The 26,924-nt window shown below is 41.0% G+C and overlaps 1 protein-coding gene across 3 annotated transcripts in view; it reads right to left on the bottom strand.

The window, feature by feature from the left end:
- zfp64 (zinc finger protein 64 homolog (mouse)) overlaps positions 1-25,584 on the bottom strand; it is a 66,095-nt gene extending 40,511 nt beyond the window's left edge. For all 3 annotated transcript variants that reach the window (XM_072556521.1, XM_072556522.1, XM_072556523.1), the window contains exons 1-2: positions 25,458-25,584; positions 5,447-5,680 (exon numbers count right to left, since the gene is read on the bottom strand). In XM_072556521.1, the coding sequence (XP_072412622.1) occupies positions 5,447-5,680; positions 25,458-25,500 (277 nt within the window). In that variant the 5' untranslated portion in view covers positions 25,501-25,584. The remainder of the gene's footprint in view (positions 1-5,446; positions 5,681-25,457) is intronic.
- Positions 25,585-26,924: the final 1,340 nt, after the last annotated feature.

The following is a 26,924-nucleotide window of genomic DNA, read 5'->3' as shown; positions in this document are numbered from 1 at the left end:
ACAGTATAGACTGATGTAAAGTATTTATTCCACTCCTCTGCCATTTCCTGTTACCCCATTATTATTTCCCCAACTTCATTCTCCTGGGCCTATGTTCACTTTATTTTCCTTCTTTCCTTTCATACAGTTAAAGAAGCTCTTGCTGTCCATCGTGATGTTAATATTTTAATGCCAAAAACACAAAGGACATGAAAGTTACAGTGTCTGATCTTTTAAAATAATTTGGTGAACACTGAGTTCAGTGATTATTCAAATTGAATGTCATCCAGAATGGTGATACTTTCAGTAACAGAGAAAATTAATGAGGGGAATGAGGTCGATGCGGCCTATATGAACTTCCAAATGGCATTTGCGAACATGCCACAGTTGAAACCCACTGCGTAAAAGGGACATTGACAGTTTGGATACAAAATTGGCAAAAGCAACAGGAAACAGAGCAGTTCAGAGATTCAGAGAATCCCTATTGTGTGGAAACAAGCTCTTTGGGCCAACACGTCCACACTGACCTTCTGAAGAGTAACCCATCCAGACCCATTCCCCCTACTCTATGTTTACCCCTGTTGAGAACAGTGTTTCTCAGGCAGGAAGAAAGTGTACAATGGGGTTTCGTAGGGGTCATTACAAGGACCACTGGTTTTCCTGACAATATATTAATGATATATATAATGGCACAGGGTGCCATTTCAAAATCTGTGACTAACACAAAACTGTGTTGTGAGTTGTGAGGAGATCAATGGTACAATTCAAGATAATATAAATGAGCAGACATCTAGCAGGTAAAATGTAATACAAAGAAGTGTAAAAGGGCAGTGGATGTTGTCAACATGGACTTAAGGAAGACATATGAGAAAGTACCTCATGGCAGGCTGGTAGAAAAGGTACTGTCTCAAGGCATCCAGTACGTACAGGCTAGATGGATACAGAACTGACTTGGCCATAGAAGGCATACAGTACCTGTGGAAGGGTGCTTTTCGGAATGGAGATCAGTAGCTAGTCATGTTCCACAGGGACACTTGTTGTGTGTAGTATATATAAATGATCTGGAGGAAAATGTAGGTGGTCTGATTAATAAGTTTACAGATGACACCAAAATTGGTGGAGTTGCGGATAGTGAGGAGGATTGTCAAAGGCTACAGCAGGCTCCAGATAAGTTGCAGATTTGGGCACAGAAATGACAGGTGGAGTTTAATCTGGGCAAATGCGAGGTGATGCATTTTGAAAGATCAAATTCAAGTGCACATTATACAATAAATAGCAAAACCCTTAGCAGCATTGACATACTGAGGGATTTGGGCATACAGGTCCACAGATCCTCGAAAGTGGTAACGTAATTGGATAAAGTGGTCAAGAAGGCATACAACACACTGCCTTCATCAGCCATGTATCAAAAATAAAAGCTGACAAGTCATGTTACAACTGTATAAAATTTTAGTTAGGCCAGATTTGGAAAGGCTGCAGAGAAGGCTGATCAGGATGTTGCCTGAGCTGGAGAGTTTTAGTTATGAGGAGAGATTGGATAAAGTCGGATTGTTTTCATGGGAAAGACGGAAGCTGAGGGGTGGCCTAATAGAGATCAACAAAAGTATCACAAGCATAGATAAGGTGGATAGTCAGAGGCTTTTTCCCAGGGTCGAAAGGGCAACTACAGATTCAAGGTGAGAGGGGGCAAGTTTAGGGCAGAAGTTTAACACACAGAGGGTGATGGGTGCCTGAATGCTCTGCCAGTGGAGGTGATGGAACCAGGCATGTCAGCAACATTTAAGGCATATCTTGATAGACACATGAACAGGAAGTGAAGAGGGATAGAAACTGTGTTTGGGCAATAAGTAGTGGGTCAAAATAAGGATTAGGAATCCACACAGGCTTGGTGGGCCAAGCAGTCTGTTCCTGTGCTATATTGTATTGTATCGTATGTTGTTTAATATTATAGTTTGGTAGGAATGTTAAGGAGAGGCAACATAATCCATGAAGTACTATTCGAAAAAGGGTGCAGGAACCGAATGCACTAGGATATCTGTGGACAAATCACAAAGGGGTGATTTGTCTACAGATATCCTAGTGAAGACATATTCTGGGTTTTATAGCTACAGACAGCGTACAATAAATAGGAAATGAAGACTCATACACTTAATGGTAAGGTACTGGGGAGTGTTTCTGAACAACGAGACCTTGGAGCACAGGTTCATATTCCTTGAAAGTGGAGTCTCAGGTGGATAGGATAGTGAAGAAGGCGTTTAGTATGTTTTCCTTTATTGGTCAGAACATTGAGTATAGGAGTTGGGAAGTCATATTGAGGCTGTACAGGACATTGGTTAGGCCAGTTTTGGAATATTATGTGCAATTCTGGTCTCCCTCCTAAAGAAAGGATGTTGTGAAATTTGAAAGGGTTCAGAAAAGATTTACAAGGACATTGCCAGGGTTGGAGGATTTGAGCTATAGGGAGAGGCTGAATAGGCTAGGGCTGTTTTCCCTGGAGCCTCAGAGGCTGAGGGGTTACCTTACAGAGGTTGATAAAATCATGAGGAGCATGGGTAAGATAAATAGATAAAGTCCAGAACTAGAGGGCATAGGTTTAGGGTGAGAGGGGCAAGATTTAAAAGGGACCTAAGGGGCAGCTTTTTCACGCAAAGGGTGGTGTGTGTATGGAATGAGCTGCCAGAGGAAGTGGTTGAGTCTGGTACAATTAGAATATTTAAAAGGCATCTAGATGGGTACATGAATAGGAAGGGTTTTAGAGGTATACGAGCCAAGTGCTGACAATTAGCAGCAAGTGAGCAGCATGGTGGCTCAGCAGTTAGCACTGCTGCTTCACAGCACCAGGGAGCCAGGTTCGATTCCAGCCTTGGGTGACTGTCGGTGTGGAGTTTGCACATTCTCCCCATATCTGCGTGGGTTTCCTCCAGGTGCTCCAGTTTCCTCCCACAACCCAAAGTTGTGCAGGTTAGGTGAATTGGCTACACTAAATTGCCCACAGTGTTCAGGGATGTGTAAGTTAGGTGAATTATTCAGAGGAAATGTAAAGTAATAGGGTAGGGGAATGGGTCTGGGTAAATGCTCTTTGGAGGGTCAGTGTGGACTTGTTGGGCCAAATGGCCTGTTTTCACATTGTAGGGATTCTATGTCTAAATGGGACAAGATTAATTTAGGATACGTGGTCAGCATAGACAAGTTGGATCGAAGGGTCTGTTTCCATGCTGTCCATCTCTATGACCCTAGGATAAATCATCATAAAATATGGCTTCAGTCTCAACTGGAGTACTGTTTTGATGCTGGGCACAACACCTTCAGAAGCATGTGAAGCATGTAGGCAGGGTGCAGAAAGATTTTGCAAGAGTGGTTCCAAGAATGAGGAACCTCAGTTACTAAACAAATTAGATCTGATGGCACTGTTCTGTTTGGAGATGAAAGGTTTGAGAGAGGTTTTCAAAACCATGAGGAGTTGTGGACAAAAAAAGCCAGGGAGAAACTGTTTACATTGGTGGAATAGTCACAAACCAGGAGAGACTAACTGAAGATGTTTGACAAAGAAGCAAAAACAAAAACATGAAAAATATTTTAACGTGAGTGGTTCGGATCTGTTTTGCATTGCTGCAGAATGTGTGGAGGTGGATTCAGTTGTGACATTCAAAACGGAACGAGATAAACACCCAGAGAGAGAAAAAACATTGCTAGGGCTATAGTGAAAGGGCAGGTGTGTGTGCCAAGCAGAGATGTTCTTGCAGAGAGCTGGCACAGACATAATGTGCTAATATGTTGTCACTATTTTATCATTCTAAGCTCATGTCTTGGCTCCAGATCACTCTTCTCCCTGATGTTATGGGTACAGCAACCACATTCCAATCTTCTTTTTTAAGGTACACTTATCAACAGCAATCCTCTCTGAACAGAAAAAAAGAAATCCCTGATGAATGCTATCCTCACAGAGCACAGCATTTATGTTGCATTTGCTCTTAAAGTGCTTAAAAAAAAGGCAAAACTTCTTTTCACATTGAACTTTCTTCCATTGCTTTCTTAATAGCTGGTTAGACAAATAAGATACCCAGTGAGTTGCTGTGCTTATCCTGCCTTTCTCAACATTTACCTATATACACATTCCATTAGACCTGTTCACCAGGAAATGGGGATCCTGGCTGAATGTTCAGTCTCACCAAACCAGGTGGGCTCTATGCTTCACATTTGTTGTACACTGAACCATTCTATTATCAGGCAATGTTCTTTACAGTTAAAAAAATAATAAAGAACTGTAGGCACTGCAAATCTGAAACAAAAACAGAAATTGCTGGAGAAATTCAGCAGGTCTGTAGAGAGAAAGTAGAGTTAACGTCTCTTTCTCCCTATAACACTTTTGTGCATCCTTTTATCTAACTGTCATTCTCTATCCCTCTCTCTGGGCTCCATCTCCTCCAATCTGCTCACTCCTTCTCTCCTTCAACCCTCTGTCTCCAGCATATATATTACTTTTTCCTAGCTACTATCAATTCTGAAGAAAGGCCACTAAACTTGAAACGTTTGCCCTGCTTTCTATCCACGGATGCTGCCAGGCCTGCTGAGTTCCTTCAGCAACTTATGTTCTTGTTTTTTCACTTTTTATTCTGCATTGCATCACTAAAAAGATAACCATATTTTCTTTCACAGTCAGGGTAGTAGAAGTAAAATGTAGAGAATAGCATATTGTTTCCAGTGAGTTTACTGTCAGAATTTAATCTCAGGGTGTCACCTTGCCTTTGTGGTATAGAACCTCAAACCATTTTAATTAATTATTGTTTTGAAACTCACAGCCTATCATCTACTGTTCTATTTCTGTTGTTTATCAAGAATTTGCACAAGTGATTTAAGGTGCATCTCACATAGCTTCTTCCTGTCGACTCATTCCAAGTAACAAGAGCCACATCAAAATACGTGTAGGCTGCACTCAACATTTATCATTGTTGCTAAAGCCTGAAACTGTGCTGGCCATCTCCCTGTCACTTTGTGACACACTAACTTAAAGCAACAAATATTCACTGCTTTTTAAAAAAATCAGAATTTTAAATAAACTGACAACCCACGGTTGAGATACTTTTGATGTGATTCCGAATGTTCTGTGGAAAATCTTGGATTTCAGAAATATTTTCCTTTCCAAAACCTTCCCTGTCAGAAGTCAATTTCATCCCTCAAGCATGCCAGATCAAGTAACTAAGCAATTTTTCTCGTTGATTAAGCAATTAAAAACATCTATATACTCTATTAACTTTGTACCTTTACTTTACATGGAAAGCTGACCTTTATTAGCTTAAATAATTTCCTTCTCAAATTCACACAGCTAAGTAATTACAGTTCAACCTACAGCAGTGAGCATACTTCAAACAAGTGTTGCTAATATTGCTTCAGAAAAGAAATCACCACCACTTTTCTCCTAGTAAGTCAAATCAATGCACTAAAAAGGTTCTGCCAGTCTCTCGCATACCTGAGATGGTCTGTGTCTGTGCAGTAATCATACTTGTAGCAGTCTGAGTCTGGGTGGTTGGTGTTGTTGCCTCTGCCACAAACTGTATGGAACTGGTGCCTGCAGTTGTCCCAAGGTGACAGCCATTTTGCTTGTGAGCCACAAAGTTATCCAGAGTGTTATACTGCTGTTTGCAGATTCCGCAGATGTGTATATCTGCGTTTACTTCTACCAGCACTGTGGCCCCTGGAGAAACTACAGATAAAGCAGAATTAGAGCACAGCACAACAAATTTTTATTTATCTTTTCTAAAGTTAGTCATGTTCTGATGACGGATTTCAGGCCAGTTTCCCCACAGTTCTGCTTTTTCTCTCCCCCCTTTCTTAAATAGGATTACTATATTTACTGAGAACAAAGAAAAAATGCTGGAGATCACAGCAGGCCAGGCAGCATCCATGGAGAGAAGACAATCTCGTGTTTCGAGGCGAGGGGAGTCCCCTCCCACCCCCGGCCAACTATTGTGTGTACACCACCTCCTCCATATTTCATTTCAGCTGGGATTTTCTCTCCACAGATGCTGCCTGACTCACTGTGATGTCTAGCATTGTTATTTTCAGTACAGATTCCAGTATCTGCAGTAATTTACTCCTTATTACATGTACTGTCGGCTAATCTGCTGGGACTGTTCTTGAATCCAGCATGTTTTAGAAAATCATAACCAGTGCATCAACAATTACAGAATCAGAATTGTTAAGGCGCAGAAGCAGACCATTCTGCCTATCATATCTACACAAATTCTCTGAATAAGTCATTCACTTTATTCTATTCTAAGTCTTCTCCCCATAATCCTGTCCATCTTCCTTTCAGATCATCATCAAAATTCCTTTTGGATATTTGAATTGAATCTGCCTCTACCATAGTCCCAGTCAATGTATTCCAGAGGAGAAAGTGAGGGCTGTAGATGCTGGGAATCGGAGTCAAAAAGCATGGTGCTGGAAAAGCACAGCCAGTCAGGCAGCATTTGAAGAGCAGGAGAGTCGATGTTCCGCAAGTTGACATCCCAGGGATGTTCTTCGAATTGTTCCACAGGATGGCAAGGACAGAACCCCCTAGACCTCGCCATCCACCCATCAACCTTCGGATACAACACATCATCCTCCACCATTTCCGCCACCTATAAATAGACCCCCACCACCAGAAATAGATTTTCCTCCCCACCTCTATCTGTGTTCCACAGAGACCATTCCCTCCACAACTCCCTTGTTAGGTCCATGCCCCCCACCAACCTACCTTCCACTCCCGGCACCTTCCCTTGCCGTCACAGGAAGTGTAAAACCTGCACACACACCTCCCCCCTCACCTCCATCCAAGGCCCCAAAGGATCCTTCCACATCCGGCAGAGATTTTCCTGCACCTCCACACATGTCATCTACTGTGTCCGTTGCTCTCGATGTGGTCTTCTCTACACTGGGGAGACAGGATGCCAACTTATGGAACGTTTCAGAGTACATCTCTGGGACACACACACTAAACAACCCCACAATCCTTTAGCCAAACACTTCAACTCCCCCTCCCACTCTGACAAGGATATGCAACTCCTGGGCCTCCTCCACCACCAGATTCTAGCCACCAGATACTGGAAGAAGAATGTCTCATTGTCTGCCTTGGGACCCTCCAACCACATGGGATCAATGTTGATTTCATCAGTTTCCTCATCTCCCCTCACCCCACCTTATCCCAGCTCCAACCCACCAACTCAGCACCGCCATCTTGATCTGTCCTACCTGTCCATCTCCTTTCCCACTTATCCGCTCCACCCTCCGTTCTGACCTATCACCATCTATACTTCCATCTACCTATCGCATTCCCAGCTACCTTCCACCCAGCCCCACACTCCTCCCATTTTTCTCTCAGCCCCTTTGGGCCTCCCCCACATTCCTGATGAAGAGCTTATGCTCGAAACGCCAACTCTCCTGCTCCTCAGATGCTGCCTGACCGGATCTGCTTTTCCAGCACTACACATTTTGACAATGCTTTTCTTACTTAGATTATTTTTCCTTCTTTTGCTAAATATTTGAAATTTGTTTCCTCTCACATTCTCAATCCATTCACAAGTGCAAACTGTTCCCCATGATCAACTCTGTGCAGATCTCTTATGATCTTGAATGCCTCCATCAAATATCCTCAGTCTTCCTCTTTCATAAGAAAACAGTTCAAACATCTCCAATTAATCTACAAAACTAAAAGCTCCCCACTTCTGAAAGCATTCTGATGAATCATTTCTGTACTCTCTCAAATGCCTTCACATCTTTCTTAAAGTGTAATGCAAAACTCCAGATGAGGCCAAATTGATGATTCGCATACGTTCAAAATAATTTCCTTACTCATTTACACTATGCCCTAATTATTAAGGCTTATGCTACTGGAAGGTTTCATAACTATGCTCTCTCAACTTGGCCTGCCACCTTCAAATAACAAATGCACATATCCATCCAAGTCTCTCTGTTCCTGAACTTCCTTTAGAATTTATCTTTACTGATATCATTGCTTACATTTCAACCAAAATGTAAGAACGCACAGTTTTCATGCTGAATTTCATCGGCCACCTTTGCATCTATTTCAAAAGCTTTCTCTGTCCCTTTGAAGTTCTATACTGTCCTCCTCAAACTTGACAATGCTTCCATGTTTTGCACTGTCCACAAACTTCAATCTGTTAAGTCATTAATATCAGGAACAGTAAGGATCCCAATGCTAACCACTGGGGAACACCACTGCACAAATTTCCCCCAGCTCTAACAACATCAATTGACCAGTACTCTTTGTTTACTGTTACTTAGCCATTTCCATATCCATGTTGTCACTGCCCCTTTTATTCCATGAGCTATAATTTAGTTTACAAATCTACTGTGTGACTATAGATCAAACAGCTTCAGAAAGTCCAAGTACACCATACCAACTGCATTGCCCTCATCAACTCTGTAAGCTGTGTAGAACACCTCCAGTAAATTAGTCAAATATAATCGTCCTTCAAGATATCCATGCTGTCCTTCTTTAATTAACTAACATATGCCCCAAAAACAACTAACTTTGCTCTATGATTGTTATTAAGAGTTTTCCTACAAACAAGGTTAAACTGACTATCCTACAATTGCTGGAACAAAATTTACCCTTTGTTCCAAATCAGTGTAACAGTTGAAAGTATCCTGTTCTCTGGCACCACACTTGATTCTGAGTAATTCTACAAAATTATTTTCAAAGATTGTGCCATTTCCACTTTCGCCTCCCTCAAGGTCCTTAGATGCATCTCATTCATTCATGGTGCCTCATTTACTCTAGTACTGGCAGCCTGTCTAATAATCTTCCTTCTTTATTTTTATGCCCATTTAGTGTCTCAATTACCTCTTCTATTTCCATGGCCTGGATAGCATCTTGTTCCTTGGTAAATGCAGGTGCAACGTTTTTGAAACCTAAGCTATGCCCGCTGCCGCCATGGGTAATTTCTTTTTGGTTCCAAAATGGCCCTAATCCTCTTTTAAAGTTCTTTCCCTATTTATGTGACCAGAGAAACTTTGTGATTCCATTTTACATCGGCTGCCAGCCTCTCTACATACTCCCTCTTTGCTTTTCTTTGTTGCTTCTTCACCTCCCATCTGAAACTCCTTTATTTAGCTTGATTTTCAATTGAATATTCTACTTGATATATTTTATTTGCACACTTTTTCTTCCTTTCTATCCCTTTCATTATTCAAGAAACTCAGGAGGTGTTAATCCTACTTTTCCATTTTGAAAGAAAATACAGTGCCTGAAATAACTCTTCTTTCATTCCAATTTACCTTGGTTCAGATGTGCTCTTACGCCATTGGAGTTGGCATTCTCCCAGTTAATCATTGGTAAATCTGGCTTTATTATTTGCCCTTTTCCCATAGTCAGCCTAAATCTTGAAATCCAATTATCACTGTCCACTAAATGTTCTCCTGATACCTGACTCACTTGACTAACTTCATTCTAACTATCAGTTCTAACATTGCCTCCTTTCTTATTGAACTAGAAACATATTGTAGAAAATTTCCTGAACAGACTCTGGGAACTCTTACCCCTCATTACCCTTTCCGCTACTACATTCCCAGTTTACATTCAGAAAATTAAAGTTCCCCACTATAGATATGTTTTTTTCACACCTCCATAATTTTCTTGTAAATGTGTTGCTCTACATCCTTCTTACTTGTTGATGATCTGCAGACAACAGTAATCAATGTTTTGTTTCTTAGCTCTACCCAAGTAGATTCTATCTTCGACCCCACTGAGACATCTTCTTTCACCAGCATTGCAATGTCCTCTTTAATCAACACTATCGCTTCCCCACCTTTTCCTGAACACTTTGCACACAGGAATATTTAACATCCAGTCCTGCCCTTCTTTGAGCAAGGTCTGATATAAATATACCATTATATTTCCATATGGGTAATCCATGCCTATAACCCACCAATCTTACTTATAACAATCTATGTATTCACATACATGTATAATAACTCTGATTTAGACATCACCTTCTCCTAAGCTGGCCCCATCAATTAAATTTTTATTCCTTTTCGAGAGCTAGATATTTTTCCCAATATTCTATACCATGGCACTCCTCTCACATATGATCGTTTGGTTTCAACCCTCTCAATAATACTCTCACAAAATGCTCCATAAGGAATTCAGTTCCAGTTCTATTTAGATGTAACATATCCAGTCTATACCGGCCTTATCTCTCACAGAGCCATTCCCAATGTCCCAAGAATCCAAAGCCCTCCCTATTTTACCACATTTCCAACAGTGTATTTATCTGCTTTACCCGCCTGTTGCTACACTCATTTTTGAATGATAGTGGGAGTGAAGCAGGGATTTCTTCTTTTGAGGTTCTTCTAATTTCCTGCTTGGTTTCCTAAATTCAGATTAGAAGACCATATCCCTTTTTTTGCCCATGAACTTTATACCAATATGGACCATGACTGCCAACTGTTCAGCTTCCTCCTCTCAAGCTGTGCTCTGCGGCTGCTCAATAACATCCTTGATATTGCCACCAAATGGATACCACACCATGCCAGATGCAGGCCTTTCTGTGGCTACAAAACACCTATCTCTTGCCCAAATTTATATCTGCAATTACTCAAGAAAATAGACTATCAGGCCCTGAGGACTTGCCAAATGTTAATTCCTTAAGGTCTCCATTAATGATTCTCAACTAATATTAATTACCTCAAGTCATCTCAATGTTATTAGCACCTATTTTACTCTCTGTATCTGGTATGTGACTTGTGTATTCTACTGTGAAGGTGGACTTTTTCCTGCACCTTTTCTAGTCCTTCTGTATCCCTTTACAGCAGATTGTCAAGAATTAGTTATTCAAGTAACTGATTCACTTCAATTAAAATGAGAGCTGTAATTAGTTTCAACATTTTAACTCAACAAATTTAAATCAGCAATGAACTTAGAAAATCTTTCCAATCTATTTGTGGAAATTAAATTGAATCCTTCAGATTTATAATTCATTAATACTCTTAATCCTATGCATGAGGTATGCTTCTTTGAGTACACAATTACTTTTTGTAACACTTTTCTCATAATAATTTTTGTAACAACCTTATTGTGATGAACATTATAACCTGTTACTCAATGTAACAACATTCTGAGAGATACTGGTGAAATTCTTACAGGCAGTGACATACTCCACATTGAAATAAACTGCTCTAGTTTTAATGCCATATTTTACAGGAAACCCTCATGCTTATGTATGCGTATCACATTCAGATTCTAGTTTCCAAGTTCAAATATAACAGTATTCAGTACTTTCCATTTCCCACATCATCATGTCTGGCATACTCAAGAGGCACAGAAAAGCTCTAACCCCTGAATCTTGCTCCAATCAAATAACCATCTGAACCCCAAGAAAGTAGTGTTCAATTGTTTTCTCTTTGTGAGTCACACTTATGTACCACACAAATGGGACCATGTAAAAAAGCCAAATCAATAATCCCATTAATTTATGAATATATCGACTTACACAGAAATATGGAAAGCACAGGAGCAGAATAAACTGCAATGCAACTGGCTGCTGCAAAGAATAAATGTTGTCAGCTAAGGCTTCTAAGTTGCCCCTTCAATTCTTGAATTCTGGCTGTGTGACATTTCTGGGTCTGCTGTTTCATTTTAAATTGCTTTTGTAACCCTTTGTCTCTAGTGGAAAGTATAAATTGCAAAAAAACTGCGAAATTTGCAAGGAAACACAAATAATGGCACAGCTAATGAGCAGCATAACCCACTTTAATCTAATGTCAGATGCTTAATTGAAGTAGAATATTTATTTCAACATTTCTCCAAGAGAATCCTCAGTATCAGTGACTGAGTTCATGTCCAGCAAGAAACAACCCACAAAAAGCAGAGTTAAAAATCACACAACACCAGGTTATAGTCCCAACAGGTTTAATTGGAAGCACACTAGCTTTCTGAGCGATGTTCCTTCATCTATCACCTGATGAAGGAGCATCGCTCCGAAAGCTAGTGTGCTTCCAATTAAACCTGTTGGGACTATAACCTGGTGTTGTGTGATTTTTAACTTGCCACACCCCAGTCCAACATCTCCAAATCACAAAAAGCAGGACTGAGGAAGTGAGCATTTTAGTTTCGCTAAAGTGAATGAAAGCATCCAAGCTAAGCAACAACTTAAGTTAATAAAAATCTGATCCATCATTGGTAATGTTATAGAGTCATAGAGGTGTCCAGCCGGGAAATAGGACCCTCGGCCCAACTCGTCCACGCTGACCGGGTTTCCCAAACCGAATTACTCCTGTTTGCTTGCGTTTGGCCCATATCTCACTAAACCTTTCCTATCCATGTAACTGTCCAAATGTCTTTTAATTGTTGTCATGCTAACCACCTCGACCACTTCCTCTGCAACTCGTTCCGTATACACACCACCTTCTGTGAAAATATTGCCCCTCGGGTTCCTTTCCCCTCTCACCTTAAATGTATGCTCTCTAGTTTAGACTCCCTTACCCAAGGAAAAGACCTTGGCTTTATTCACATCATCTATGCCGCTCATGATTTTATAAATCTCCATGAGGTCAGCCTGTTACACTCCAGGGAAAATGTCCCAGCCTATCCATCCTCTTGTCATAACCCAAAACTTCCATTCTAAGTAACATTCTTGTAAACCTTATTTGCACCCTTTCCAGCTTAACAACATCCTTCATGTGGGTGGCCAGAATTGTACACAGTCCTCCAAATATGGCCTAACCCTTGGATGCTGCCTGAACTGCTGTGCCCTTCCAGCACCACTAATCCAGAATCTGGTTTCCAGCATCTATAGTCATTGTTTTTACAATGTTGTGTACAACTGCACCATGATGTCCCAACTTCCGTACTCAGTGCTGCCTCCATCACCCTGTCTATCTGTGACACTAATTTCAAGGAACTATGTATCTGCACCCCTAATTCTCGCTGTTCAACAACACTCCCCAGGGCCCTAACCTCTCCAGGACTGTGTAAATCCTGCCCGGTCTGTCTTACGAAAATGCAACACTTCACATTTGTCTGAATTAAATGCCATAGATAGGGGAAATGGCACAGGGTAAATAATGTTGAGCTTGCTAGTAAATCGAAACATAGGAATCTACAATATAGGAATACTCAGCATTTTGGGTTCGAACTTAGCCATTCAGCATGACCATGGCAGATCATCCAACTCTTACACCCTGTTAACACAGAATCATAGAAAATCAGAACAGGAGTAGACCATTCAGCTTTTCCATTCGGTGGGATCATGGCTGATCATCCAATTCCCCACTTTCTCCCTTTAGCCCCTAAGACCTTGCTCCAATTCCCTCCTGAACAACATTCAATGTTCTGGTCTCGAGCGCTTTCTGTGGCAGAGAATTCCACAGGCTCCACACTCTCTGAATGAAGACATTACTCCTTATCTCAGTCCTACCCCATTGCCTTTAGACTGTGACCTCCCCCCAGGTTCTGGACTTCTCCCTCCATCCCCTGGTCATTGGGAACATCCTTCCTGCGCTTGTCTAGAATTTTAGAGGTTTCTGTAAGATTTGAACCTCCAACATTCTTCTAAATGATATAATTTTTATCAGCTGGATATATCACTCCAGCTGATATAATCTTCACTCTACCAAAGGTGGATTCTATATCATCTGATCGTAGATCACCCTTATTGCTGTCATACATATTCCATCTTGTACAGAGCTTGATCACCCACACTGCGTCCACGCCTGTCATTTTGAAAAGTCACACACCTCTGCAGATCTTGTTGGATATTCTGCTGGATAACCAACTCCTGCCCCAATCTCTTCTTAGCTTCTGATCAAAATAGCACAGAGTATAACAATAATGAACAAAACATTGATTGTGGACAGGATGCCAGGCATTTAGACAGTGAAATGAGGGAATGACTTGAGCAGCCTCTTACAGTCATAGAGTCATAGAGATGTACAGCATGGAAACAGACCCTTTGGTCCATGACGAACTGATATCCTAAATTAATCTAGTCCCAGTTGCCAGCATGTTGCCATATCTCTCTAAGTCCTTCCTATTCATGCACCCATCCAGATGCCTTTTAAATGTTGTAATTGAGGGCAGTTAGAAATAATTTCCTTTGCTGCAGGTTTGCAGTCATGTGGAGTTCCAGTGATGGTAGCACCATTGAACACCAAGGGACAGATTGATTCTCTCTCAATGATAACCCCCAGGATGTTGATAGCTGGGGTGGAATTAAACTCTGCATTAGCATTTAAACCAATTGAATTGCTTAACTCTCTTTTCCATTCACTGTGCCAAACCGGTCCTCCCAGTAGTCTCAATCAATGGGTGAACCGCAGGAATTTTTAACTCTGTGTGTTTTCTCCTCAGTTCCTGTCGCAGATGCTGTGCTGATTTCCTGTATCAATGTAACAGGGACTGGGGACACCTTGTTCTACCATATCTGGTTAGGCAAGACATTGAGCCCAGCTCGTTTGATACCATGACAACGTGCCGCTAAGAAATGGAACTGCAAACTACCAAGAAGTGACTGCCGATGGTGGTGAGCTGATTATTCATTCATTCCGGAGAGATGACATTGGGAGGAATCATTGTGTGGCAATCAACAACGGAACCAATAACACTATTTTTATGTGACCAGTGACTATAGTGAATTCATGTGACAAGGTAAAGTGACAGTCAGAACAAACATATACACAGCATAGAGAGAGGCCATTTGCTCCATCCAGTTTGTGCCAGTCAGAAAAAATTAACCATCTCAACTAGGGACGTGATGGTCTGGTGGTATTATCGCCAGGTCATGTCCAGCAACCTCGGTCATGTTCCTGGGATCCCAGTTCAAATCCTGCTCATACTAGATGGTGGAATTTGAACACAATAAAAATCTAGAATTGTAAGTCTAACAGGTGGGCACAGTTGCAGAGGAGATTCACCAGATATTGCCAGGCATGGAGCATTTTAGTGATGGAGAGAGGCTGGATAACCTTGTTTGCTTCAGAGCAGAGCAGAAGGGGAACGTGATAGAGGGGTGTAGGATTATGAAGGATATGGACAGGGAGGGATAGGAAGCAGCTGTTTCCCTTAGTCGAAGGGTCAATAACAAGGGGGGGGGGCGGTAGGCATCATTTCAAAGTGAAAGGCAGAAGGTCGAGAGAGGGATTGGAGGACTGCTTGGGAGTGTAGTTGAGATGGAAAATCCCCTAATATCCAAATAGAGCTTGAATGTTTTGACACTTCAAGTGTTCTTCCAAGGCCATGGGCCCAGTGCAGGTAATAGTGGATTTTTAGTGGTACAGTCTGAATGGGCTGAAGGTCCCCCGCTGCAATGTATAATTCTATGATTCTGACTTGCTCCATACAATTTCACATCAGTGTCGTTTTTACAAAAAAAAATTGTTCTGTTTATTTAATACAGATCGCCCATAGCCCCAAGAATCTCAATGGGGGTGGCATGGTGGCTCAGCAGTTAGCACTACTGCCTCACAGAACCAGGGACTCGGCTTCAATTCTGGCCTTGAGTGACTGTCTGTGTGGAGTCTGCATATTTCCCATGTGTCTGAGTGGGTTTTCTCCCATGGTCCAAAGGTGTGCAGGTTAAGTGGATTGATCAAGCTAAATTGCCCATAGTGTCCACGGATGTGCAGACTAGGTGGATTAGCAATGGGAAATGCAGGATAGGATAAGGATGTGGATCTGGACAGGATGCTGTTTGGAGAGTTGGTGTGAACTCGATGAGCTGAATGACCTGTTTTCACACTGTAGAGATTCTATGATCCATCCAATGGCGTGGTTTCTACTGGGCAGGTTAAAATAAACTGCTAAGCAGCGATTCATGCCAGAAGGGGTATGTTTTACTTGCACAGAAACAACACAGAAGCACAATACTTTCCTGTAACATTTCAGGCACTGAGCAAACTGTGATTTTCAGCATCAACATCCAAAACAGTCAAGCTGATGGCAATTACACATGTCACTATCAAACTGAAATTGAAGGATAGATGGTACTTTCATCATTCATCAATGAAACAATGATTGTCTTGAGAGGTGACTAGAAAGAAGAATTCGTATGAGGTGCAGCCTTTAAATATGCCAGTCCCTGCCGCATTCTAAGCAATAGTGTTATAGAGCGATACAGCAGGAAACAGGCTGTTTGGCCCAATGCGGACCAGTATTCCTAAACTAAACTGGTCCCATTTGCTTTCATTTGGTCCATATCTCTCTAAATCTTTCCTATCCACGTACTTATCCAAATATCTTTTAAATTTTGTAATTGTACTCTACTGCGTCCTCTGGCAGATTGTTCCATTGTATGCACCACTGTCTGCTTGAAAAAGTTGCTCCTCAGGTCCCTTTTAAACATTTCCCCCCCTCTCACCTTAAACCTATGCCCTCCAGTTTTGAACTCCCCTTCCCTGGGGAAAAGACCTTGGCTATTCACCTTAACTGAGCCTCTCACGATTTTGTACATCCCTATAAAGCCACCTCTCAGCCTCTTAAACTCCAGGGAAGAACGTCCAAGCTTATCCAGCCTCTCCTTATAACTCAAACGCCCCAGTCTTGATAGCACGCTTGTAAATCTTTTCTGTACACTTCACACACATATGTGCTGCATACAACCTGATAGCAACTTCCACTCAGGCGATGACCAAGGATAAAGACAAGGACACAGTCAAGAAGAAATTTCCTGATAAAATACTGTCAAAATAGAAAAGTGCCTTGTCCAGATCCTGGATATTGCACAAAAGAAAGTTCCTGTTTCCACAGGGCACTATCCTCCATGTGGAAATTCATCACATTAATGGCCCTCCAGATATAACAATGGAGCAGTTGCCTGCTTCAGCAGAAAAGATTTCCTCAGGGAAGGAAATGCAAAAGAAGGCCCTTAAGCTTCAAGGGACTTTCAAACCTCAACATTTTCAACCCAGAGATCTACCAATCAACCAAGGGAGAAGAGATCACATTCTGGGAGAACAATGAAATCTCCAAACCAGCTGGATTTGCGAAATTTAATTTGTAGATTTGGCAGGAGATGGGAAAGTGTACGTGGTAAATGTAATTATATGCAAAAATGTAAAAATATTTCTCATTAAAAAAATATTGGGATAGATAAAGTTTAAGGGTTTGAAAGATTCAATGCTTAAGATAATCAGAGGGTTAGATAGGGTGGACAGTGACAGCCTTTTTTCTCGGATGGTGAAGGTTAACATGAGGGGACCTAGCTTTAAGTTGAGGGGCGATAGATTTAGGAAAGATATCAGGGGTAGTTTCTTCACTCAGAGTAGTAAGGGCGTGGAACAGCCTGCCTGCAACAGTAGTGGACTCGCCAACATTAAAGGCATTTAAATGAGCATTGGACATACATATGGATAATAATGGAACGGTGTAGGTTTGATGGGCGTCAGATTATTTTCACAGATCGGCGCAATTTCGAGGGTCGAAGGGCCTGTACTGCACTGTAATATTCTATGATCTAAGAGCACCTTAAGGACCACCCACAATTATGATGTCGCATAGATTTGGTGAGAGACGGAGAAAGACCCATTATCTCAGTCTTCCTCATAGACTCTGTAGCAATGTCTATCAAACTAATGTATCTAGTTGCTGACATGAAATAAACTATATTCTGTTTAAGACGAGAGCTGGAATACAAAGCAGGTTTTTCTCTATAGCGCTAGACCAGCAAACAGGACAGTTGCAGCGAAATCTAATTAGATAGTTCATACAACCTGATGAGGCCTCACCTTACACCAATGCTAATGCCGTGATCTTATATCTCAGGAAGCATCATGCTGGGTCTCAATTTATATATTCCATTGAGGATCTTGAATAGTTGAATACAATAAAATGACATGCCTCTTTTTCACAATAAATCTAGATCCTGAGTACTCAATCTCTCTTCGTAGCTCAGGTTTGCCCCACCCAGCAAAAAAAAAGCTAGGTCTCAGATTTGTTGCTTTGCCTGGGTTGCCATCTGAATAAAAACTAAACCTGTCATGATAATAACAACTGTGTACGCTCGAGTAAAAGTCGATCTCATGTAAAAATCGACCACCTATTTTTGGCCAGAAAGTCTGGAAATGTCCATATTTCTCATGTAAAAGTCAACCTCAGTTCTTCACAGAAAACAGGTCAACATTTGTGTGTGAAGGTATCATCATGTACGTAAACATTATGATGAGGAAATTTTTTTAGTTAGTTTGTTAGTCTGAAAAACTAAAACAGTAGATGAGAGAAAATGGAAATAAATGGAAGAATTTGGTGTGAAAGGTTAAGATGCATAAGGTCAGAGTCAGGCGTCAAATCTCCTTTTGTGTTATTTTTCTTTGTTCCTTGAGAGATCAGTTGGCCTTCCGCTAATGATGCGGTACTTTGGACTGTAGCATAAATTTCAGCCCCTCAAAAGTAGTATCCATGTAAAAGTCAACCCCATAAATTTAACTTTAAAAAAAGTCTAAAAATTTTGACTTTTACATGATATATATGGCAGTTGATTTTATTGCATTAAAAATAAAAACAATACAAGACAGACCTTAGCAGGTACTTCCTGCAATGTAGTTACTACAATACAAACGTATGAATGAGGAACAAGAATAGGCCACTTGGCCCTTTGGGCTTGCTCCGCCATTCAATAAAATCACAACTGACCTGATTTTAACCTCAACTCTACATTCCTGCATAGTCTGAATAATCTTTCATCCACCAACTAGCATTCAATTAATAATCTACAAGTACTAAACATATTCTGTATCACCTGCAAACCTGAAAATCATTTTAAATCATTCAGAAATATACTCAGTACTCCACGTGAGGGCCGGTCATGTCTTATGTGTGTTTTTTTATTACTTGAATTGCAATCTACTCCTTTGGTTATACATCCAAAGTTAATATTAACTTTTTTTGGTTCTGCTACACCACTGGGCATATAATTTCAAAGAATTACCTACCACCACTCCTGATCACCCTCCTGCCTTACAAGTGGAGATACCATTGGTTCAGTGTAAAAGAAAAGGAATATCACAGATAGAAGAACAACTTCAATCAACAGAACAGATCAAGAGACCTGTGCCCAGTCAACCAGTGTCATGAATGGCATTGACTAAAAAACTACTTCTTTGATTAAGTTTGTTTTTGTACTAGTTACGATAAACATAATAAATTCTGGAAAAAAAAGTGAAAACATTTTTGTACCTGAAATGGGACTTGTAAACCATTAGATTGAATTTTGAGACAGCCAGTCTATAACTGTAATTGACTTGGGTTACAACAATTACTGTTAAAGTTCAACCCAAAATCTTGCACTTTTCTTGAATCCTAAAGCAGAAATTTAGGAACTAATGTTCTGTTCACCATCTGAAATAAAAGAAGTTATGTTTGTAATCTACCTTTCACATGCTCAAAATATCCCAAAGCAATTTACAGCCAGTTAAACACTTTTTGGAGTGCTGTTACTGTTGTAGTGTAGGAAATGCTGACGTCACCTTAAGCAACAATCACTGTAGCCCAAGGCATTCTGCTGCAGTCACCTCGTCATACCAATGTAGTTTCACCAATGGCATAAAGTTTGTTGTCTCTCATTTGGCAATCAAACTATCTCAGAGAACTGCCTTCTGTTCAAACCTTTCTAACTGTGGATTAATTGCTTGGGTGTTCCAATGTCAGTATTCTTGTTGAATTCCAAATACATCACATACACAGACTTTCATTTGCCATCAGTACTTATTATCTCCTTAAATGGATTCAAATAAACTTGCTAGAAGGGTACACTGATAGGTTCAAGATGACACAAATACACTTCAGTGTTGTATCCATCAGTGAAACACTGGCTCCAAATAAAAATCTTTCCAAACATCCGCAAATAAAATAAGGAATCACAATGAGATGAAATTGTCTGGGTTTTAAGGCTTAGGGTAATAAGGTTCAGGGTACATTTTAAACCTTGTGCCAGAGTTTATGTAAGATTATGTTTAAAAATAAGGAGAGTTGCAACATTCTCACTAAAAATTCTCAAAAACATGGCAGTGAATTTGGATTGTGGTTCTTCAGTGTTATGTATCATTTGTTGTCCAGCCTAGGTAAGAATAGTACAGAAAAAATATATACATATTTTATTCATTCTCAGGATTAGCACATCACTGGCTAGGCCATTCGTTGCCTGTCCCTAATTGCCCAGAGGGTAGTTAGGAGTCAACCACATTGCTGTGGGTCGGGAGTCACACGTAGGCTAGTCTAGATAAGGATAGTAGATTCCTTCCCTAAAGGACATCAGTGACCCAGATGGGTTTTTCAGACAATTGACAATGGATTCATCATAGACAAACGATCGTAGAATCATACAGCACAGTCCCACCAGTCCATCGTCATTACACTCTTAATTCTGGATATTTAGTGGCATGATTCAAACCCAGGCCCGCAGAACATTACCTAGGTCGTTAGATTAACAGTCCAGCAATAATACCATCAGGTCATTGCCTCCTCCCCCAAAAAGACATCAAATGTTTTAGGAGGCTGAAAAGGCTGATAGCCAAGGTGAAGCCAACTCCAAAAAATCACTGCTTTCAGGAATGAAGGGAAGAACTGTTAAAAACAAAGCTAGTACACTTTGCAGATATTTTTACTTTCATAAACAATTTCACTGTGACCATGTTACTAATGACAATATAATTTTTAAAAAAATGTTAACAAATTGTTCCTTGCTTTCATAGTAAATGTGAAATTGAGTGCACTAAATAATACATGTTGCATTTAGATCATTTTCTTTTAATGCTTTTCACTCAATCCATAGTATTATGCAAGTACCTTTTAGGACAGCAGAGGGAGCTATTAATCTTCCTTACAGAGACTGCCATGCATATTTGAATGAGGTAAGAGATAGAGCTGGGATCCTTCTCTGCTTTGAAACATCAGTCGCACAGTGTTTTTTATATCTCATAGGAATGCATTCAAAAATTACTTTTCTTAAACACAATTTAAATTAACACCATGTCAAAAGTTCTATAAACGCTTATGACTAAAGTGAAAGAAAGCTCAGAACTGCTGATGCTGGAGATCTGAAACAAACAGAAGCAGAAATGGTGGGAGAAACTCTGTATGTCTGGCAGCATCTCTGAAGAAGGGTCAATGCTCATCAGTTCTGAAGAAGGGTCACTGGATTCAAAACGTTAACATTGCTTTCTGTTCCCAGATGCTGTCACAACTCCTGAGTTTCTCCAGAAATTTCCACTTGTGTTTAAATAAGGGTTTTTTGTTTCAGTGATATTCATTCAAGGAGGAATTTAGGGAAAGGGCATTAAGAGAAATTATTATTTTGCTTTACAATATGTCATAGGGTCTTTAAAACTCAGTAAATCATGCCCAACTTGATAGCTCCCCTCTTTACATTTTAGGCTAAGCAAACAGCAAAAGTGGGTGTGTTTCTTTTTAAAAGCTTGACCACTCAAACGTTGCATTAAATATAGATATCATGAGCCACAAAAGATGCATGCAGTAGGATGCAGGACTAGCATGAATTTAGTTTCAAACATATAATTACTTCTATCTCAGGATCAAAGACCAGAAGTGCACAAATGTGCAATTGTAGCAGAAGTAGATTTACAATTGACTTATGGATACCGTGAATGCTAAAAGTATGAGTTTTATTTTATAATCGGACTTTTATCAATCCTTTTCTGCTTTAGATACTGATAAAACTATGTACTTCAAATACCATTCCAGAAAACTCCCCTGTATAAAAAAAGTAAAATCTGCAATTTGACAAATCTTTAAATAATAGAAAATTATTCACCTATAAAATAATTTCAAAGGGAACAGTATATACCCTGAGGCTATAGGAGTCTTTGGAGAAAATTTTCTAGTTTCTGTCCAAACACAGAAATGGAAATGAGAATCAAGAAGGATCTGGAATGAACCATTAATCTGCAGTGGCCATTTAATGCACCAGACTATAGTCTGGTGTATTCATTGTTCCTTGTAAAGTTGATGAGTACATTTTGTTCTGTTGATCATGAAGTCACCTGCTGGTTTGTGTCCTATACAGATAGATCTAACTGCTTCACAAGACAATATATGAAGAACAGGACCTATTCAACCAATTTATACACCATCTTTAGGAAGACAAAGGCCTAACCACACATTTGGTTTTAATGTTTGTGCATAAAACATTATCCGTATGTTCGGTACAAGTAAGAGTGGCCATTTGATCTAGTCACTCACCCTTCCAGTTGTTTATTTCAGATCAATCAAAACGTGTCTCTTAAAAGATTTCAGACATTTTAATTTCACAATCTAATCCAATCAACCATTCAAAGCAGAAATAGCTATTTTTCTGAAGTGACTTCCTGATTTGTATTTGTTCATTATCATTTTGTACCCATATCCTCTCTTTCTATTGTGAACTTAAAACAATTCTTTATATTGCAAAACTTTCTCTCTCGTTTGCCTCCGTTCAAAGCTATAGGCCCAGGGTGTCATCTTTGAGGTAGAATTGCTTTCTTTTAAGTGGCTCTTCAATGTCTTGTTTATTTTAATGGTTTTATGAACATTTAACAGAAATAATCCCTTTTCAGATGTATGGTTGTTTATTTTAAATTATTTTTATGAGCACTTCGAAAGATTTTGCAGCATTAGTATAAGAGCCCTTGGTGGATACTGGAAGAGTGCTTTGAAGGCTAAACAGATCTCTGGATTTTAAATCATCAGCAGTCTGATGACATTTTAATGTCTACTTCTTCATAATTCTGAATGCAGAAGTGGACTTTATCTATTAGATAAGGCATACTAGTGCATATTAATAACATAGGTCAAATTAATGAAGATTTACCTTATAAAGGACAATGCTTTATGAGCACACTATACGAAGACATATCTAACTTATCATACAGAAAATCATTATGACAGTAAAATTAGAAAGACCTTTTAAAAATGCTTGTCAAAAGAACACCACAACTGGCTTCACCTATAGTTCACAATTTCTCTGAGGTCTCATTAGTCTTCTTATTAAAAGGGACCAACTCAATGGAAATAGCGGGTATCTAAAATGCCCCTCTCCACAATGACAGAATTGCTGCATATGGACTTGCTTATCCTGGAGCCATAAAATGCCACTGGATGGAAATGGGAGCAAGAATCCTGGAACCATGGCCCACCTGCCATATTTAAGCCCCCCACCCTGTTGAAAAATACTTTTGGACTGATCATGAACACAATGGCTAATAACCAACTTCCATTGCAGAACAAGCAAAATTCATCCACTGGCCCAGTGATGCTCAGAAGGGATTCCTGCATGTTCAGCTTACCATCAAGTATGCTCAGACAGCTGCCATCAGTTAGTATTTGCATCTCCTCAGATAGTGAAACAGTCCAAATGCAGCACAGTGTGGACAATGTCCAGGTTTGGGCTGGCAAGTAGCAAGTAATGTTAACAATACATAAGTGCCAGGCAATGACCATCTCCTCTAGAGACAACCTAACCATCACTCCTTGACATTCAATGGCATTACCATCACTGCACCCCCAACGCAACCTCCCCCCCACTACTATCAACATCCTTGGGAATTACCGTTGACCAGAAACTCAACTGGTCTCGCCATGTAAATCTAAATCAACAGGTTAGAGTTAAGGAACCATGCAGTGAGTAATTTACCTCCTAACTCCCCAAGGTCTCCTAACTCCCCAATGCCTATCCATCTACAGAGCACAAATTAGAACTGTGATATAATCCTCCCCACTGGATGTTTAAAGTTCCAATGACATTCAAGTAGCTTGACACCATCCAGAACACACCAAACCAGCTCCATCAAGTGGCACACATCCACAAGCATTCACTCCCTCCACCGTTGATGCACTGTAGAAACATTATGTATCATCTACAAGCTGTACTGCAGAAATTCACCAAGGCCCCTTGAGAAGCAACTTCTCACCTATCACCACTAGAAGGACAAAGGCAGTAGTTACATGGGAACTGCAAGTTCTCCTCCAAGACTGTTATAGAAGGCAGCACACCACCACCTTCTCAAGGGCAGCTTGGGATGGGCAATAACTGATGGCCCAGTCAGCAAAGCAGAAGTTCCATGAATGAATAAAAATCTATCCTGGTGGAGCTGTGTGCTTAGGAAAGAGACAGTAGAATCATCTGATGGAGGTGTTGCTTGATTTAGCTTCTAAGAAACTTGACACAAATTATTCCAAGGCCGTCATGACCTCTACAGCCACTGGCAATGGCATTCTCACTTTGCACGGGGGACGCAGATCTGCTCACACAAGATACCATACCTTAATGAGCATCTCCTTAGCAAATTAATAATCTGGAATTAAGATTCTAATGATGACCATGAAACTATTGTTGATTGTTTGAAAAACCTATCTGGTTTACTAACATCCTTCAGGGAAGGAAATCTGCCACCCTCACCTGATCTGGCCTACATGTAACTCCAGACCCAAGTAATATGGTTGATTCTTAACAGCTCTCTGGATAATTAGGGATGGCAATAAATGCTGACTGAACTAGTGATTCCCACAGCCTGCAAACAAATTTTTAAAAAGGAAAGGTCACACATACTTCTTTGCTGTACTCAGAAGAGGAAAGCTGCTTCCCAAAAAATCCAGGGTGGCTACAGCCCCTTTGATACACTGTCATCCTTCCTCCCTGTTCATGCAGCACACCAAGCATATTAAAAATAGCAGCACCAAAAGCTGGTAGCAAGTATTCTATGCAGAATTCTTGAAGTGAAAACCAAGGTGTTCACCATGTACCATCCACATTCTATAGGTATCACCAAAATTAAGTGACAGACTAAACCTCCAAGCATATGTATTAACTCAGCATGAGACAGCAGAAATCCATCAGCCACTAGTCTTAAAATAGTGATGATCCTTCAAGACTGATGGAGGTATCCTTCCTGCTACTGTAGATACCTTCAGCTCTTGTAGGTCATGAGAAGGCATTGACTGGAAGGTCATCAGGTGAAAATCAAACCAGTGTTACAAAATACTCTCAATCTGCTTAGCCTGCACACTTCTGGTACCTATTCAGTGATGCACCAAAAATGGTGCACCAGAAGCGCGAGCACCAAAATTTGGGGGGGGTTACACAATTGAACTTTTTAACCTGAACCATGCATTGAGAAACAAGTCAGTGGGAAAGCAGCTGAAATTATTGAGAGTCCAACAGTGCACTTTTAAATCTGAAACCTTTGAAATCCCTTGCATTTTAAGTGCAACTCTCCAAGTGCAAGGCCGTGACTTCTGAGGGCTTGGATTTGGAAGGGTGCCCTTGAATTGAGCAGGTGAGTGGAGTTGGGGAGCCCCCTGACCTTGTCCATTTGACAGACACTGGATGCCAGCCCTGGAACCTGAGTATGCTGCCTCCAGAGAGCCTGGCTCCCGGGGTGTTCACTACCCAGGTTCCGGGGCTGGCCTTGGCAGCCAGCGCTGCTGCGGGCCTGCACGCGGGGCCCTGCCTCCGCCGCCCCAGCCCCTGCATACACACTGCGGGCATACTCACACGGCACCGGGGCGAAGCCATCGCTCTGTCCGCCCGCGTTCATAGCGCAGCGCCCGGCGGCTCGACTGCTCTCCCCAGCACCACCCCCCACAACCACAGAAATAAATAAGTGTTAATTGCAAACAAACAAGTGAGATGAAAGGCTGGGACTGAGCTACCCAGCGCGACGGAAGCGGCTGTGGGAGACTTCCGCCTGTCCTGGGGTAGAGAGAGGGAGAGAGAGAATCCAGCTGGAGGCTACAAGGGTCTACATTGTGGCATCTCCTTCATCCTGGATGTACACTTGCACCCTGATGTCTTTCATCTGTTTGCCCTGCTGCCACAGCTGTGTTTGTGGTTGGATTTAGCCCAGCCTTCTGTGTAACAGTCATCCATTTTCATAATAATAACATTTCCTGCATAATTTTGCACGTGTAAGTGTCTCATTACAGCTACCCTTCAGGGTCTCACCAGCAAATCTTCTAAAGATCTAAACGGGAAATAAAGTCATCTCTCATTTTTTTAGAAATCTAGACTGTCTTAGTTTTCAGCCTCTCCTCCCCACCCCCTTCTCTTTATCTGTAGCCCCCCCCCCCAACCCTACATCCAGTCCTAAAGACGGGTTTTACCCAAAATGTTGGCTTTTCCATCTCCTGACACTCCATGGCTTGCTGTGTTCTTCCAGCATCCTGTTTGTCTATGCTGCCTTATAATTGAAGCCATTCATTAGATTTTTTAAGAGCCATAGAATCCCCACAATGTGGAAGCAGGCCATTCAGTTCACAGCATCCCTCCGAATAGGTACTCCCCACCAATAATCCTCCCATGGTTAATCCACCTAGCCTGTGGGAGGAAATTGCAGCACCCAGAGGAAACCTACACAGACACAGGGAGAAAGTGTAAACTCCACACTGACAGTCACTCGAGGGTAGAACCAAACCCATTCCATTGGCACTGTGAGGCAGCGGTGCTAAATACCGAGCCGCCGTGTCAGCCATGTTTTGACCAAGAATACTGTATATGTGAGAATGTTGCTAAAAAAAAGTTTGCTCCTACCACTTCTTTAAATCTGGATTAGTGGTGCTGGAAAAGCACAGCAGTTCAGGCAGCATCCGAGGAGCAGTAAAATCGAAGTTTCGGGCAAAAGTCCTTCATCAGGAATCTGCACTCATTGTTTTTACTTCTTTAAATCTGTCTGTCTTTGTGCGTCTGTGTCGTGATTGGTGATCTTAATTCCAGACTGCTTTTTTGTTTGTTTAAACATAGAAAAAGCAAAGGAATAGAACAAGTTAGGAGATTTTTGAACTCCAAATGTGACCATGTGGACCGTTGTGGGCAGCTCAGTGCTGGAGAGCTGGATGAATTGGGATAGGCAGCATGCAACCAGGCAAGAGTTGTCCCCCAGTGTTAGATCACAGAAGATTAAATGATCATTATCAGCAGCAGACTTCAGTTATAGATAATGTCCAAGATTGCTGTCTCAGGTGC

The sequence above is a fragment of the Chiloscyllium punctatum genome, chromosome 37, assembly GCF_047496795.1.
Source record: "Chiloscyllium punctatum isolate Juve2018m chromosome 37, sChiPun1.3, whole genome shotgun sequence".
NCBI lineage: Eukaryota > Metazoa > Chordata > Chondrichthyes > Orectolobiformes > Hemiscylliidae > Chiloscyllium > Chiloscyllium punctatum.
Note: the sequence above shows the minus strand (reverse complement) of the source record. Positions and strands in the feature narration are given on the sequence as shown.